The 18,930-nt window shown below is 41.4% G+C and overlaps 1 protein-coding gene across 1 annotated transcript in view; it reads right to left on the bottom strand.

The window, feature by feature from the left end:
• Nucleotides 1-18,574, bottom strand: part of LOC124798663 (phosphorylated adapter RNA export protein) — a 116,136-nt gene extending 97,562 nt beyond the window's left edge. Inside the window, exons 1-2 of the mRNA XM_047262162.1 lie at nucleotides 18,232-18,574; nucleotides 1,845-2,155 (exon numbers count right to left, since the gene is read on the bottom strand). Coding sequence (XP_047118118.1) covers nucleotides 1,845-2,155; nucleotides 18,232-18,270 — 350 coding nt within the window. The 5' untranslated portion in view covers nucleotides 18,271-18,574. The remainder of the gene's footprint in view (nucleotides 1-1,844; nucleotides 2,156-18,231) is intronic.
• Nucleotides 18,575-18,930: the final 356 nt, after the last annotated feature.

Genomic DNA, 18,930 nt, shown 5'->3' with positions numbered 1-18,930 from the left:
CCCAGGGTGTCTCTCTGTCCCCCTGGACTGCCCCGCATCAGTCATGGGTATGCATTCATGTAGACTTTGCGGGTCACTTTTTAAGTTCCTACTGGCTCTTGGTTGTGGATGCATTTTCCTTTTCTTTCCATTCTCTGGCGTGCATTGACATTGGATGAGGTTACATAACATATGCTTTTGAGGGTCTTTTTATAATGGGCGGTTGCCTTGTGCCTTCACTTCTGATAATGGGCCTCAGTTCATTTCTCACGCATTTCAATTGTTTTGTTACAGTCATAGCATTCATCATGTTATGGCTCCGCCATTCCACCCTCAATCAAATAACCAGGCGGAACGACTAGTGTGTATATTCAAATCCCAAATGAAGAAGTTTGTTGTGGATTCTTCACTGAATGAAGCCTTTCTCCATTTTCTGAGCACCTATCACTTCACGCCTATGGGGGAGCAGAGTGTTGGTTCACAGCTGGCTGCCACGCACACTCTTCTTCCTTCTGCGGCCTGTGCTACATCTTCCGCGGTCAGGCAAGTGTGGACGTGAGGGTTTGGAAACCGGACCAAGTGCATACTGGCCACTCTTGTCCACCGCCAGGGACACCATCTTTGTGATGTCCATACAGTCGATGGGCTGGTGGCACACCTTGACCATCTGCACCCTCGCTCGCCACTGGAAGCTACCAGAAGGTACGGCTTCTGTTGATGCAGCCTGCCCCACCACCCTCTGCCTTGCGTCCATCGTTGCCTGCTTTGGAAGTGTCCCCATCCCATTGGCTGCCTCCTTCATGTGCAAATTTATTAGTGATTTACTTGCCACACATTAATTACTGCAAATCTGCATTAATGTTAGGTTATTACACTCAGAACAATCATTACTGTTATAGCACATCAATCAAGCGCAGTATGTGGCTTACCCATTATCTGTGCATAAATAATAGTAAATGAGACTTGATATGTCCATAAACAGTAGGTTATTGAATATCACACTGCAATTGAAGTGTTTTGGACTGTAAACCAGGTTTGGACTGCATCATTTGAAATTGCCCACTTTCGATAATCACTTTTCAGCAAGATTCAATGGAGGTGTAACTACAGGAGGTGTATTAGCACAGGTAAACATGGTAATGTTACAGAATGAGATTTTCAGTCTGCAGCGGAGTGTGCGCTGATATGAAACTTCCTGGCAGATTAAAACTGTGCGCCCGACCGAGACTCGAACTCTGACTCGGGCACACAGTTTTAATCTGCCAGGAAGTTTCATGGTAATGTTACAGCCTGAGTAAGTAAAAATAGTTTAAAGCAGAACGATGGCAGTAAATTACCGATATACTTTTTATCAGCTTCCTGTCTTTGTAAATGTACAACTTCATTTGCTCCACATCCCCGTAAGTTCTCCTTCATGATGCAATCTACATGGTGAATGTATGTGTGAAAACTCAGTATTTTATGTATTTCAGGATCTTTAGTTTTGCAACATATTAAAATCTGACCCTGGTAAATGTGAAACTTAAGTTTCTGTCTTCAGAGAACACATTTCCTTTATCTGTTATCTTTAATTAATATTTACAATGGTTACTTTTTATCACTCTTCCAAAATAATATTTTAGTTTTCACCATTAGAACAATGCCAACATTTCACGCAAAATAATAATATACACAATTATACAGCCAACTTTTGACTCACATCACACACGAGGAAACAAATCCTTAGGATACTTAATACTTGTCCTTACTGAACAATATGATTTACATTATGTAAGCACTGAAAATCACTTGCGCAATTCACAATCACTGAAACTTGTGTTGCAAAAAAACTACCAATAATACAAAATGTTGTATTTGAAACATACCTGCTGCGGTCTATAATCTTGTTGGCAACATCAATATTTACAAGATCATCCGTAAGTGCCGACTCTTGCAACTCTGCACACCAAATATCATACTTCTTTTTTTTAATTTCTGGTTTCAGGCGTGTATCAACAGAAGTAGAGCGTTCAGTTTGCATTTTATGTCTTTTTGCACTGAAGCACGGGGAGTCACTGTCTTCACTTCCACTGTCTGAACCATCATCAGCACCATCGTCACTGTTTGCATCGTCCACATGGACACTAGGAGCAGCAGAGTAGCTTACTGGCCTCTCAAGCGGTATGTACTCCACGATCTGTGCAATTACAGGAAATTGCATTATATGAAATCTATTTCTAAAAATTTAGAGCAGCTCATACGCAAGAATTAACAACTGCACAAAAGTATTGTAAACAGTACCTCAAAATTTTCTAAAAGCGACCTTTTGCGATTTAAAAATTTCATTCATCTCTCAATAAATGGAGAAGTACTTTAACTTCTTTAAACACAAGTATTCCAGTTAAAGATTAACCACAACCATTATGAACATCATTAAAAATAAAAATTACTCTGAAGGATTAACCTCCATGACCTGGTAGATGTATTTTATTAACTAAAGCATTTGATACCGCTTCGTCAACTCACAGCCAAACCATCAACTTTCAACCTAACCCACATCTCAGACTACATTACAGATTAGCCTGTCACCACAACCTACTATCAGTGATCTAATCTCTTTTGGTATGTGCATGTATGACATCACACACCAAAAGATCATTACATTACAGGATGAAGCTGACACACGTTCACTTTACCCAATTTCTTTCAGTTAATAAAGGATCAGTGATTTATAGGTATGAATTCTTGTGGGCAATTGTGGCATACTCCTTCAATGGTAACATGCTGCTTTTCCAGTCACACACTTTTTATACATAGCAATACTGTAGTATTATGGACACCAAGTATGATGATGCAGAACACAATGGAAACTACTGCATTAAAGACACCACAAAGACATAAAGCACATTTACAGGACACCCTCTCTATGATAGTCACTTCATTTGCAAAAACTTCCAGGTGAAAGTAGTCCTCCCCCCCTCCCCCCCCCCCTCCTCCTCCACAGGTCATAGGCCTGCTTTTGATGTGGATGAAGAAAAAAGAAGTTAACATTCTACTAATCGGGATGTTAAAATCCTGAATATTAAGGGAAACTGGAGACTCTAAAAAGAAGACTGTGTGCAGGTTTAAGTGAAAGATGGTACGGATTAGTGAAATGAAGTGGAGAGATGCCAGACATTTTTGGTCAGATAACAAAAGATGCTAACACAGAATCAGTGAATAGTGTAGTAGAAGTTGGCAACATTATGAGCAGAGTAATGGCACAGATATGTCTCTTAATTTTTCCAGGGTTTTGTGAAACACTTAGCAGTTGGTATAACTGAATAATTTTTCATACCTGACATTCAGTTAAGTTTAAGCAGCATTATTATTGTTAGTTAAGGTACTGAGATGATTCTGGATTTGCCTGGATTGGATTTTTATGTTTCAGGTGCTCCAGGGGTGCCATTTGGCAGCAAAAGACACTTTTTTGAAGAGTTTCAATCTTCACAAATAGTCCCTCAGAGTCTGAAGTGCTGTGCATAGCAACATGGAGCTCCTCCCTGGCGAAGTTCCATTGTTTTTATCAACACAGATCTGAGAATGTATAACGGAGAAAAGAGAAGAGTCCGATGACATAAATTTGCCAAATGAGGTGTTCTTGTGAAACGAATTAAGTGTAATCTGAGTTGTAGACTGCGAGTTGTAGTGTGGCCAATAAACCAAACTGTATCCAGAGTACATAGCCTTTTCTTCTTCGTAAGAAAAGTAGCATTAAAGGAAAAACAGCTAGAAGAACTGGAAGTTTCGTCTGGTATAAGATAAAAGCACACTTCAAGACTGGGAAACCTTCACAACAGCCAGGCAGGAAATAGAGTCAGTTATTATGAGCAACACAGCAATTAGACTATTCATCTGAAGATTGATACTATGCCAACACCAACAATCATTGTACAAGTTTCCATAGGCACACCACAAGCTTATGACAAGGAAACAGAATATATATAAGATAATACAGAGACTGAAGAATACGTGAAGGGCAATGAAAATTTGATATTCTTAGGTGACTAGAATACCACTGAAGGGAAGGGAATGGAAGTGTTATTGGGGGCTATGAACTGGGAGGAACGAACAAGAGGGGATAGAGACTTTTAGAGCTCCAACATGCATTAAAATTAGTTATACTGAACACATCTTCCAAGTTCATTAAATTTCAGGCATGCAGCAGCACATATAAAATTTCTTCCACTGATATTTCAGCCGCATATTGTCCGGCCATCCTCAGAGTAAGTCATAAGACTGATGACACGGTGCCAAGCGTAACCTTATATGCTCCACTGCAGCGGTACACACCTGCGAGTTACAGACGCTGATCGGCAGCAAATGGATATGCTTACTCATGCACTGCCTGTGGCGAAGGCGTTCAGACATTCAATTTGCTTATCGATGTACATTCGGCGGTGATGACACCATGAAGACTTCTCTGCAGTTTAATAATCCCAAGAGCCGGATTCCATGCTTTGTCCACATTAAAACCATTATCCCTATTTATTAAATTGTTAGCTAATCCAATCTCTATAACTTGAAGACAGAATCCCAAAAGGAAGAGGTGGATGTTAGAATCTTCACATCACTGTAGTCCACGGAATGCCCTGTATCCATACAATGTTCGGCCACAGCTGATTTGTCTGGTTGTGATAAGCGTACATATCTTCAATGTTCCACGCATCTCTCATGAACGGAGCGTGACTTCTCACAATTTCCTCAAGGAATCTGATACACATCCGCCTTATGAAGCAATAAATCGTCCTTTACAGAGATGAGTAAAGCTGCAATTTTCGTGGGAGGCCAGAAGATCTCCTTAACACAGTGTTTCTCGAGAATTCAGCCTATCTTCGAGGAAAGAGTAGCCACACTGTGTTAAAGTGACCTTCCAGCCTACCATGAAAATTGCAGTGGAAGAAATTTTATTTGCACAGCTGCATGCCCGAAATTTAATGGATTATTCATTGCACCGCAAAAGGTTGAAAATGCACACTATCTTCCACAATTACAAGGGAAAAGGTATATTGGGAAAGACCAGAAGTCACAGGGAGATAACTAACTGGACTATATCGTGTTCCGACAATGATTTACAAATCAAATTTAGGATAACAACGAGGTGACAAAAGTCATGGGATACCTCCTAATATTGTGTCAAACTTCCTTTTGATCGGCATAGTGCAATGACTCGACACGCCATGGATTCAACAAGCTGCTCGAAGTCTCCTACAGAAAAACTGAGCCATACAACTTCTACAGCCATCCATAATTGCGAAAGTGTTGCTGATACAGGATTTTATGCATGACCTGACCTCTCGATTATGCCCACAGATGTTTGGTAGGATTCATGTTGAGTGATCTAGGTGGCCAAATCATTCACTTGAATTGTCCAGAATGTTCTTCAAGCCAAACGCGAACACCTGTGGCTAGGTGACAAGACACTGTTTGGGAATGTGAAATCCACGTAGCCAAACATAAGCACTTCCAGTCAATGATCAGATCAGTTCAGTTGGATTGGTTGGTTAGTTGGTCTGCGGTACCAAGGAACCAAACTACAGGGTCATCAGTCCCTTTTTCCTGATACAAGCAAGGCTCAAGGTACAAAAACACCCTAAATACGTTTGAGAAAGTAAAATGGAGAAAAGGAATGGGGAACCACACCTAAAAAGAAAACAAATGGAACAAACAAAAAATGGGGAAAACATACACCACAAGAAAAAGTAGAAGGAGATATTAAAACAATAGAGCAGATGGTTTGGGCTGGCTGATCACAATTTAAAAAAAGGAGGATGAGCCAGACACTCTGCAACATGTTAATCTGTCCACCACAAAAAGACACAGCAAGATGAAACGAGGATTACCCAGACAGAAATACAACACTTTTTTTTCTCAACAGAAAACAATGCTATGAATTTGAAATGTTACGTATGTATCATTTGCATTCTCCTGAGTGAGCACGCCAAGTTTATGTTAAAAGCAACTTGCCATCATTGAATTTTTCACTGCAGAGAAAGAACCTGTGGGAAATATTCACAAACACTTGTGCAAAGTCTATGGAGCATCTGCTGTCGACATAAGTACAGTTAGTCACTAGGCACGGAGGATGAGGTTATCGGCAGGCAGTTCGGCAGAGCTCCACGATTTGCAGTGGTCGGGGAGACAATCCACGGCTGTCAGACCTGACCTAGCCCCCTCGGATGTCCACTTGTTTGGACTAACTGAAGGATGCCATTCATGGAAGACATTTTGAGGATGATGAGGAGGTGATTCACACAGTGAAGCACTGGCTCCACCACCAGGACAAGGATTGGTACCAACAGGGCATACACATCATTGTTTCGCACTGGAGGAAGGCCATGGAACGAGATGGAGATTACGTGGAAAAATAGGGTTTGTAAATAAAACACCATTCTTTTGTGTGTGTAATTCTCTGTTCAATAAAGAATTGTTGAAGGAAAAAATGCGGTGAATTACTTTCTAGGCAACCCTCACAAGTCAGCTGCTGAGTCATCATCCCCTAACACCAGGAGTAGTGAGTCATGGAGATTAACAGTCCTTCACAGGGTGTCTAGGATGAGACAGTCCAGCAAAATGTGGACCACCATGAAACAGGAACCACAACAACAAAATGGTGGGTCCTTACGTCACTGGAGATGACCATGAGTCAGCCAAGTATGGTCGATGCGGAGTCGGCAAAGGACAGTGGAGGCCTTGCAAGAGACCTGCATGGAGAACCTCCACAGATCTGTAATCTCCTTTATCAGTCATAGTTTGTTTGGTGAAGTCCGCGTTAGCCATTCCGTATTCCAGATTCCTAAAACTTTAGAGCATAATACCGATTGAAGGTCTGTTTCTGGAATATTGATCTCAAGAGTTGGTTTACTGGTAGCCAGTTTGGCCACACTATCGGCGAGTTCATTCCTCGGGATCCTGACGTGGCCTGGGATCCAGACAAAGGTCACTGAGCATCCCCACTGTTCGAGGGCATACAGGGAATCCTGAATAGCAATGATGAAAGGATGATGGAGGTAACACTGGTCGAGAGCTTGCAAGAACCCACCGGTGCAGGAATGGATAAGTCCAAGAGCACAAGGGGTGGTACCAACTTCACAGTGAAAACACAACAGCCATCCGGCGAAGAGCACAGTTCAGTATGCTCCATGTGAGTATAAGCAAAGCCCATGTGACCAGCAACCATCAAGCCATCAGTATAGACTACTTATGAACCACAGGATGTGACAAGGATGGAGAAAAATTGGTGAGAGAGGGCCTCGGGAGGGACTGAGCCTTTTGGACCTTGTGACAGATTAAGACAAAACTGTGGCTGAGGAATGCACCATGGAGGTGTACGTGAGTGGGCCAGGAGGAGATGTGGCAGAGGAATCACCTGGAGGTCACAGAGGTCGGACCGGACGCATATGACAATCATAATCCCTGACCTGGGCCACCTTCACTGGAGATGGATATCCCGTGTTTGGAAAGAGAATATGGTAGTTTGGATGTTTAGGGGAGCTGTGAACACATGTAGCATAACTGACAAGCCGTTGTCAGCGTCTGATCCAAAATAGAGGGACCTCAGCCTCAATGAGTAAGCTGTTTGAAAAGCTAGTTCGAACAGGGCTAGTTTGAAAAGTTCCTATCACAAGTCGAACTCTGCGGCGGTGTCCACTACCCGCAATACTGAGCGTGATGCTGAATTGTATGCCACACTCTCATAATCAAGATCGGACTACATCAGGGTTTTGTAAAGCTGCAGAAGAGTAATGCAATCTGCACCCCAGCTAGTGTTACTCAGGCACCAAAGTATATGAAGGTGCAGCAAGCACTCATGCTTAAGGTGGGGAAGATAAGGAATCCATGTTAACCGAGGGCTGAAGACCAGTCCTAAAAAGCAATAAGTCACCACCACATTGAGTAGTTGGTCACTGAGGTAAAGTTCTGGTTGTGGACGAATGGTATGACGCCGACAGAAGTGCGTGATCCGAGTCTTGACGGCTGAAAACCGAAAGTTATGGATGAGTGCCCATGCCTGCACTTTTCATATGACACCTTGCAGTCAACATTCAGTGACACCCACACACTAGGATCAATAGTAGAGGCAAAAGTCATCAGCATACATGGAGGGTGATACTGAGCACCCCACAGCTGCTGTTAGACCATTGATGGCTACTAGAAAGAGAGGGGCACTCACTATACTCACTATAGAGCCCTGCAGGACCCCGTTCTCTTGGATATGGAAAGGGGGGGGGGGGGTACTGTGGGAAGCACTGGCTCGAACCCACAAAGTACGGTGCAACAAGAAGTTCTCGATAAAAATCGGGAGTGGATCCCAGAGACCCCACTCGTGTAAGGTAGCAAGGATGTGGTGTCATAAGCCTTTTGCAAGTCGAAGAACGTGTTGGTGTCGAGAAAAAGCTGTTTGCATAGCAGAATACAGGTAAACCAGATAATCAGTAGTGGAATGGCCTTGGCAAAAACCACCCTGGGATGGAGCCAGAAGACTTCAAGAAACAAGGAGCCAACACAGCTGCCTGCTCATCATGCATTAAAGTAACTTACAGAGAACATTGGTGAGACTTATTGGGCAATAACTGTTCATCTCTAGAGGGTGCTTACCCGGTTTCAGCCACTGTGATGGGAACTCGTCTTCGCCCCAGATGTAGTTAAAGATGGCAAGTATACGACACTGACAATCCACCAGGGGTGCTCGATCACTTGGTTGTGGATGCTGTCCGGCCCAGGTACTGTATCAGGGCAGTGGGCTAGGACACTGATGAATTCCCACTCGCTTAATGGAGTATTATATGGATCCACGTGGCATGTAATAAAAGATAATTGCTTTCGCTCCACCCGCTGGTTTAGGACACAAAAGGCTGTTTGATAATTTTCAGACACCGAGGCTCAAGCATAAGGCACAGCAAAATGTTCGCAACGGTGTGTGTGTCAGTGCAGACAGTGCCATTCTACCAGGTACTCCTACGGTGTCTGGTATCTGTAGACACATCTGATCTTCACCCAAACCTGCAAAGCAGACGTAGGCCTATGTGGTCCGATGGTTGAAACATACGTTCCCAGCATGCTTGCTTCAATCGTTTAATTAAGTGGTGGACCCTTCCATGGAGCCATTAAAAGGCAATGAGGTGCTCCATTGATGGGTCCCACTTACGGTGCTGGCCTCTGTGACTTTTGGTGACCACCAACGTAAAGTCTGCCATTGAGGCGGGCCTGAGGAACAAGGGATCACTAAATCAGCTGCTGAAAGAATGGCTGTAGTTGTATTTTGGACTGTCTCATTAATATCCCCATGCGGTGGAGAACCAACAGCAACAACAGAGGCAAAAGCACCCCAGTCAACACTGTTGAGAGCCCATCTGGGCAGGCATCCAGGGGAGTGATGCTGAGGCAGGGACAGGAAGATCAGGAAGTGGTCAATACATGCAGGTCACTGCAAACTCTTCAGTGGGTGGATGGGAGAACAAAAGGGCTGCAAATAAAAGGTCAATGGCCGTGCACCACACTGAAGTGTGTAATATCCTGAAACGCCCTTACCCACACAGTCAAGGCCTTCAAAGGTATATCACCTGCCTCAAGATGACGGGGTGTTTGTGTTGTTCTCATCATTTCGTCAGCATTCATTAAAGGGCGAGATTGGACTGAGCAAAGGTTGGGAATTTGTATGGGTGCTGATAACCGCGCAGTTGAGTGCCCTACAAACCAAACATCATCATCATCCAAATGTGTATTAATTAAGAGGCACAAGTTCACTATATAAAGCGTCCAGAACATATGTGCAAACTCCACCCAAACACCCTGTCATAGGTAGCACGATTTTTATAACACCCCCAATATTCATGAAGGGCTGGAGTCCACGTCTTGTGAAAGGATGCAGAAGGTACGGGAAGTGTTTAAAAGCTGTCACAGTTCAGAAAGGTGGTGGAAAAACCGGTACAATTCCACTGGATAATAATGCTGTCGATGCACTGTGAGGCCATGAAGGGATCAAGGAGGTAGGTTATGGCCTAGGGCTATCTGCTGATGCAGGTTGAGGGCTTATGGCATCAATATACATAGGTTCTTGGATCAGTTGTGCGGTGTAAATTGGGGCCTCAGGACCACCGGAATCTCCATATCAGCCACAGGGATAGAAGAGGTGGGGTCTGATCGTCTGGGGGCCACCATAATGTCCGTCTTCTAGGAGGACTTTTTCTTGTCTTTCCTCTCGTTAGAGGACTTTCGACGATTGCAGGGGCTTTTCTGAATCAGTTTTAGGCAAAGATAATCGTAAGCCCTGTGACTGGCAGGCCACTGGCTCGTGTTTGGTTGTAGACCAGTGGAAACCTTGGAAGAATGTGTCCTGAGGGACCCCCTCCCTGCCAAGAGAAGCTGAAAGAAGGTGATTCGTCTCTGGCTGAGAGATGGGGACCAATGTCCCTGGTTAGTGGGAAGCCACTAATACCAAAGTAAATGTGGAGCAAGCAGCAAGAGGGGGGTCCGCCAACCATCAGGGAGGCAGACATGGTTGAGCGGCCCTGAGGGATCACCGTAGGAGGTGTAACACGCAGGAGTACCATCACCTAAGTGGGCGATATCACAGCTGTGGCATATGACACTGTTTCACTTGCTGGTTGCAACTGTTCGTAATACTTCTTGGCCTACTGGTTAGTTCAGTTTGTCCAGAGTCTTGTATTTCTATATTTTCTTTTCTCTCTAGAAAACAGTGCAGTCTAGTGAGCAGCGAGAATGGTGAATGGTCATTTCCACAGCTGACACAGATAGGGGGTGAAGCACAAGGAGTGTTGCATGCAGCACTCATTCACAATCTCTACAGGCGGGGCTAGCATTGCAATGCGAAAACATGTGCCCAAATTTCAAACACTTGAAGCATGGCAGAAGGGGAAGGGGAGGAGGAGGGAAATGTATGGTTTCACATCGCATCAGTATACAATCACCATGACCTTCTCAGGCAATGAATCACCCTCAAAGGCAAAGATGAAAGCACTGGTGACAACCCTATTGTCCTTTGGCTCTCTATGTACACAACGGACAAAGTGTACAGCCCGTCACTCCAAGTTGATTCATAGCTCTTCATCAAACTGCAAGAGCAAGTCTCGGTGGAAAATGATTCCCTGAACAAGATTTAGACCATAATGGGGAGAGACAGCTTGTTACAAGCAAGCAGCGCCCATGATGGGCAGGGGATCAATAACAGAACCCAGTAAGTAGTCCTCGACAACAAGTGTCTTATCAGGAGTGTTCGTCAGGAATGCCCCAGGGAAGTGTGAAAGGACCTATTTTGTGCTCAATATAAATAAATGATTTTGCGGACTAGATGGTTAGCAATCTGGGGTTGTTTGCTTATGATACCATGGTGTATGGTAAGGCGTCAAAGTTGAGTGACTGAAGGAAGATACATGACTTCCACAAAATTTTCAATTAATGTAATGAATGGCAGCTAGCTCTAAATATTAAAAATGCAAGTTAATGTGGATGAGTAGCAAGAACAAACAATTAATGTTTGGATACAGTATTACTACTCTCCTGTTTGATACAGTCAAGTCATTTAAATATTTGAGTGTAATGTTGCAAAGCAATTTGAGATAGAATGAGCATATGAGAACTGTGGTAGGGAAGGCAAATGGTCAACTTCGGTTTATTGGGAGAATTTTAGGAAAGTGTAATTCACCTGTAAAGGAGACCGCTTATAGAACACTGATGTGGCCTATTCTTGAGTGCTGCTCGAACGTACGGGATCTGTACCAGGGGAAGACATCATCAAAGCAATTCATAGGCAGGCTGCAAGATTTATTACTCGTAGGTTCAAACAACATTTAAGTGTTACGGAGATGCTTCAGTAACTTAAATGGAAATCCCTGTAGGGAAGGCAACGTTCTTTCCGAGAAACACTATTGAGAAAATTTAGAGAACCGGCATTTGAAGCTAACTGCTGAACAATTTTACTGCCGCCAACATACATTGCGCATAAGGACCATGAAGATAAGGTACAATAAATCAGGGCTACTATGGAGGCATAGAGACAACTGTTTTTCCCACACACTACTTGCCAGTGGAACAGGAAAGGAAATTACTAGCAGCAGTACAGGGTATCCTCTGCTATGCACTGTACAGCATCTTGTGGACTATCTATGAAGATGCAGATATAGAGACGGTTGGAACTTCCTCAAACTTATCTTCTAAATTCTCCACAAAGAATAAGGGCTTTGCGGCCACGAAGGAATCACCATTACTCCTCGTGCAAAGCAAGCATTGCGGCGAGCAGTTCTCTGGATTCTGCTTAGCCCTACGTCCCTCCCACAGCAATGTAAGGGAAGGGAACATTTTAGGGTTGTATCTCTCTGCAATAAAAGATGACTTTCCTTCCATGGAGACTGCTGGAGCTGTATGGCCACCAGCGGTAGATAAATTCATCCGCTTCATTTGCAGCTCATCCACCATGATGCCATCCACTCCTAAATCGGGCTCTCCAAACGGATACTGCCCAGCCTCATCATAGCTACCTGGCCAGTAATCTGTTGATCAGAGTCCCCATGCCCCAATCATGATGGTCTTATATACCTTGGCACACATGGGGAGTTTTCAGCTCGAGTACTAACATTGCAATCCCTGTGTGATCAGGAGGCTACCACCATGCAGGTACTTGGTGACCCCCCCCCCCCTCCCCCACAAGTAGATGGCTATCATGCTCAGTTTTGGGTGTTCTGCTTTATTAAAGCAAAGGGTGCAAAGACAGAAAGGTGCAAAGGTAGGGCATACACCACACTGGGCAACCTTGCCTGCACAATCTGCATTTCTGATGAATTTTGAACATGGGGGCAGGTCAAACCTAACAATGGGGACCAATGTGTTTATTTAATGAAAAGTTGTAGTAAATGCCGGAAAAGGAAACTCAAATCCCAGTCATAAACCAGGTCCAAGCAGGGTAACCAGAGGAGAGGCACAGGGGGAAAGGGAAACAGCCCATAAACAGATTGGCATACGAATGTGCCACGCAAGTAAATTTCACACAATTGGCATACTTAGCTGGCCTGTAATTTTTTTCAACATTGTCTTGCACCTCTGGAAATTGGTAGTTTTACCAGCTTTTATTTGGGTCATTGGATGCATCAAAAGAAAGAAATCTTAGACAATCTAATTAAAATGCTACTTTTGTGTGTTAAACTGACAAGGAATTACCCCTAACAAAACATGAGCCATACAAATATACATTAAAATTCATTAGTCTACATAATGTGTTTTAAATGACATTCTGAACAATGATATGAAATACTTAAATATAGAAATGGAAATCCAATTCCAAAAGTCCATGCAGTTTTTCATTTGCAATCATATCTTAAGACTCAATTTTTTAAAAAAATTATCAGCCTGATACCAGCTCTGCCTGAAAGTATTTTGCATATTTAGGAACTCAGTGTTTGAACCATAAAAATTTAAGTTGCTTTTCTGGGTTCTTAGAGGTCAAGCAGAGTTATTAAATTTTTTTCCCATAAAAGTGTAGCCTTTATCTGGTATGAGGAAAAATTTGACTGGTGTGCTGAAAATAAACTAAGTTACACCTTTTTTCTGAAGTAAAGCAGCCTGGACATTGAGAAGTTTCAGCAAAAGCATTTATGTATGCTTTTTGGAAACTTTGCCATATTTTCCTCCAATAACTTTATGAAATATGTGAAAGAAATAATTTTACACTGATTATTACCATGGTTAAAATAACAAGTAAAAAACAGTTTCATTCAAATCAGAGGCAGTGGATGTTGGGCCTGGATGAAATTAGTTGAAATGACCATTATTTCATCACATAAGACATTTGTTGATTTTCAGTTCATTTCTGTGTCCATTGATAGAAAACACATTAAAATTTTTATTTCATTAGAAAGCCTACAATATTGGGAATTATTTCAGACCAAAATAAGGTTCCCAACAGGCTGGAGAAATGTGATATAAACATGTTTCAATGAACAGGTAATTTTCTCAGAAAGTGGAAAGCGACATACATTAAGACCCCAAGTTAAAAGAATATTGCTGTATATAAGTAGCATTCTGCATGTACGTCTTACAGAGGCCAGTTATCAGAACATCACTACATTGAAAATTCAATATAAAAAGAAGTTTTATTGCTAGATCAATAAAAATCTGCGGAAGTTATTATGTTGTAAGTACAAGCAAATGTACAAAGTTCAATGAAAATCTGAAACAGCGGGTGACATGATCCTGGTGATTTGATTTGGGATGACCCATCCATTACAAATAAAAACAACAAGTAAAATGAAATCGCCATCCACAAACAACACACCACACCAACAATTCCAAACCTGAAACCAATCTACTGCCCACAGCTATCAACATCAAAATAACCCACTACCAAACTGCCACAAACTCTTCCCATATTATTATCACAAAAAAATGCTCAAGGATTCCAACATCTTTAACACCACTCACAAACAATTGACAAACTAATGCACTGTGTCACCATGTAGTCACACAACCCAACACAGGTCAAAGCAGGTAAAGGGTTTTGAAAGTTAAAAGTAGACCTAAATTTGGAATAAACCAGGGAAAAAAAGACATAAAAAAGAAAAAAAATCCCCAATAATCATAGTTTCCATGTGATAGGCCATCCTTTGAGTATGATTTTGGAAAAAAGATTTTGGCGATTATCACATTCACTTTAAGTGATATTCAATGCAATGCTGATATTTTTCTTGCCTTGATGTGACTGCTTATAGATATTATGTAACACTACTAACAATCTTTATGCTTTAGAGTATGTAACCACCAAACTTCACAGATTGAGTGATAAACGAAACATATTAATTTATTTTCAAAATTTCAGTAAATGTCATTTCGCATAATCACAGTGTCAAAAATGTCAAACTACTCAAATCTGAAAACGGGGAGTGATACAAAATTTCGTAGGGGTAGGCCTGCTTATCTCTGTTGGAAGAACAAACAAATCAAGATTAATCAAAATCTTAAATGGTGGGTGTTCTGACTTGAAATATAAAATTGTTAATGTTTGATTAAGGCAAGTCTTTGATGGTTGGCTAAGAAGATACAAGTCGCTTGTTATTTTTCCACATACAAAATCAAAGTGGTTCACTCAATGAAGATCTTCACTCGGATACACGCTAACAAGGGAACCTCCCCATCGCACCCCCCTCAGATTTAGTTATAAATTGACACAGTGGATAAGCCTTGAACAACTGAACACAGATCAATCGAGAAAACAGGAAGTAGTTGTGTGGAACTATGAAAAAAACAAGCAAAATATACAAACTGAGTAGTCCATGCGCAAGATAGGCAACATCAAGGACAGCGTGAGCTCAGGAGCGCCGTGGTCCCACAGTTAGCGTGAGCAGCTGCGGAACGAGAGGTCCTTGGTTCAAGTATAACCTCAAGTGAAAAGTTTAATTTCTTTATTTTCGCAAAGTTATGATCTGCCCGATTGTTCATTGACATCTCTGTTCACTGTAATAAGTTTAGTGTCTGTGTTTTGCGACCGCACCGCAAAACCATGCGATTAGTAGACGAAAGGACGTGCCTCTCCAATGGGAATCAAAAACATTTGATCGCAAGGTCATAGGTCAACTGATACCTCAACAGGAAAACATGTCTGATATATTCTATACGACACTGGTGACGGTATGTGCGTCACATGACAGGAATATGTTGTCGACTCACCTAACTTCTACACTTGGCGAATGGGCAAAAAGATTCTTCTACCTTGCCCAACTTGGGTTTTCTTGTGGATGTGATAATCTCTCCCAAAAAAGTGATGAAAACATAAAGAGTTTGTCACATAAACTGCAACAAATTATTGCAACAGTTTCACAGTCGCACAGTTTTCCCTGTGCTCTGTCAAAACGTACGTTTTTAACGTTTTCAAATTTTTCCGTGTGTAGACCGTCAAATCCTGCATATGTCCAGAGCGAAATTGATTACGTGTGAGTGCCTGAACTTTGATAATTGTCTGAAAACAAAAAATTAAACTTTTCACTCCAGGGAAGACTTGAACCAAGGACCTCTCATTCTGCAGCTGCTCATGCTAACCACGGGACCACAGCACTCCTGAGCTCACACTATCCTTGATATTGCCTATCTTGCGCATGGACTACTCAGTTTATATGTTTTATTTTTTTCATAGTTCCACACAACTTCTTCCTTTTTTCTCGATTGATCTGTGTTCAGTCTTTCAAGGCCTATCCACCGTGCCAACTTATAACTAAATCTGAGGGTGGTGCGATGGGGAGGTTCCCTTGTAAGAAATTAGTGAACACCACTCATGTTACTTTAGTCATTACACCACCATACATTATTTGTATTGCTGTGGTATTAACAACCACTTTCAAAAGTCCACTCACCTACAGCCCATACCAGGTCCTACAAACAGGCCACTAAAACCACAAAAAGAAAAGGAAGTGATCCCAGAAATGAGCTGCAGTTTGTTCCTATAATTCTCCACCATTTGATGACAAACCTGCAGTGGCTCAAAAACTGGCTAATGGGAAAATAAAAATTTATGAAAGAGTGATAGGTGTTCTTCTGTTCCGTATTACCATAATGACTAAGACACAATAGCCACATTATTTGAGTTAATACTACTGTAATGGTGAGTAAAATAAGGCATCTTTGTGTTCAACCATTGTACCAGTGCAGTCTACACATGGTTCAATGCTTACATGTTGACAATTTGAATAAACCAAATTACAGAAAAATTTGGAAAATGAATCAAATTCATTACCTTAAATCCTTAAGATTGGGAATCAGTAAGATTACAAACTACAAATTTAACTATAAAATCATACCAAGACTTGCATGAAAAATACCATGTAATGAAATGTTCATAGTGACTCAATTCAGCATGTTTCGCTCTGACAGCCATTTCAAAAATTTGATTCAGAAAAGGTATTAACACTGGCATATTTTGGATAATTCCACTCCCTCAAAACCAATGGAAAAATATTCCAGGGCATAACTGACAGCCACCATAAAAGAAATTTGCTATTATACAGAAAATACCTACAGTATTTGAAATACATCACATAGCTCTACAAGGCACACACTGCAAAGTTCACTTTAAAAAGCTGTGAATACTGACAGCGCAAAAACAATGTGCATGATGATTATGAGCTTTAAGCTCTACAAACCTACAGTGACTTACCATAATAACAACCATGTCTCCCTCCATGAAAAGCAAATATGATCTCATGCTCAGAGACATGAGCTGCATTGGTGCCTTACTTCATAATGCACTGTTGGCATACATCCATGGAAATGGAAGAGAGAGTGGTTTTGGAGCAGAACCAATAGCAACTCTGCTTGTGGAACTTATTTTAAATGGATATGCCATCTTATACAAATACTAACTAGGCCTACTTCTGATTATGCTAAGTATATTTTTACAATGATAACAGGGGTATGTCTGTGGTGTATTTAAAAATGAGTGTTCCTAGTGCTAGTTTTCAGTTTCCTTTATAATAGGCATAACTGTATATGCGTCAGTTTGAAAATATGAATCCTTGACAAGGAAATTAATGAAGTAAGTCAGCAGATATTCTTTTGTTTTTATTTGGATCTGTCACAGAAAGATTCCATGTACCGGTAATGTAATCGCTTATGGTTTTTGTGCATAATTTAAGATTCTAATTATAGTCTCCAAAAACATACACCATTAGGTCTTTTACAACAAAGCTAAGTGGAAGAAGAGCTGGGTTCAAATCCTCAGCTGATTATCCACACTTTGGTTTCTCTCGGGTGAAGGTTGTGATAGTTTTATTTAAAAATCCACGATCGATTTTCTTTTTCGTCCTGTTCAAAAAGGTTAGTCACTTTATCTACAGATTAATTTGACGAGTAAATATCACTATGCCGTACTTGGTACGTCGTGTATCATTGATCTTATAGACTGAATCACTTGGATTATACGGAACTGGGATGTCTGATGTGTTAATACAACGAATGACGCACAATGCAGCATCTAACACTACAGTGGAGAATATAATACTGTGGCACCCCCTAAAGTACTTTTGACATAAAGTGAAACTTCTCCTAAATAAATTCATCAAGTTTAGTACCCCACGGAAGAAATGATAAAACAGCGATAATATTTTTGATATGTAACAACTCTGATGTGTAACAACTATATGTTTTACTGATTAAGAACATAGAAAATCAACACATGTAACAACTGATCAAAGACTGTAATATTTTTGGTACGTTAATACTGTAAACGCTTCTTACCTCGCCATCTTCCAGCTCACTGCCATCAGTATTGTCCATTTTCTAGCGTTGTCTACTATACCCGCTTCAGTTTATAAAATATTACGCGTACATGCATTGCAGTCCTACGCCTGTGCAAAATCCAACTGACAAATGTTTGACAGTAAGCTCCTACAATTACTGTAAGTTCAACTACAGCTTCCAGTAGCAAAACTCACTGACTATATAATACCACCCACGAAAATACGCTCAAGCAAAACTCATTACATGCAACAATGCATATTGTCAATTCTTCGTAACAACAATCATTGCACCAAGTTAAACTTCCTTCCCTCACAGACCACACAACACACCAAGCATAGAGCACAGTAAAGTGAATGATAAGCTTTGAACATCGATACTCGAATCCTTCTGTAATACCACAGTTAATGATTTCTTTTTCCTCATGTTAACTGCCAGTTTGATTTATTTTTCTCCAGTCAACGACTAATTACTCATAACGTAACAGTTATGAAGCATATGGAACGTAGCTCGTTTCACACGAATAAATTTATTTCATCTATTAATATGTCCAAATTAGAAATACAAAATTACATCGCAAAACACAAGAGTTAGATTTAGGCGTAGATTGAAAGTGCGAAACTGGAATCATGTTATAGTCCCCATAGGCTTCCAAATGTGTTGAACATGCCTTAGGCACTTTTACCAGCATTCTCTTTG

Source organism: Schistocerca piceifrons, chromosome 5 (assembly GCF_021461385.2).
Source record: "Schistocerca piceifrons isolate TAMUIC-IGC-003096 chromosome 5, iqSchPice1.1, whole genome shotgun sequence".
Classification (NCBI taxonomy): Eukaryota; Metazoa; Arthropoda; class Insecta; order Orthoptera; family Acrididae; genus Schistocerca; species Schistocerca piceifrons.
Note: the sequence above shows the minus strand (reverse complement) of the source record. Positions and strands in the feature narration are given on the sequence as shown.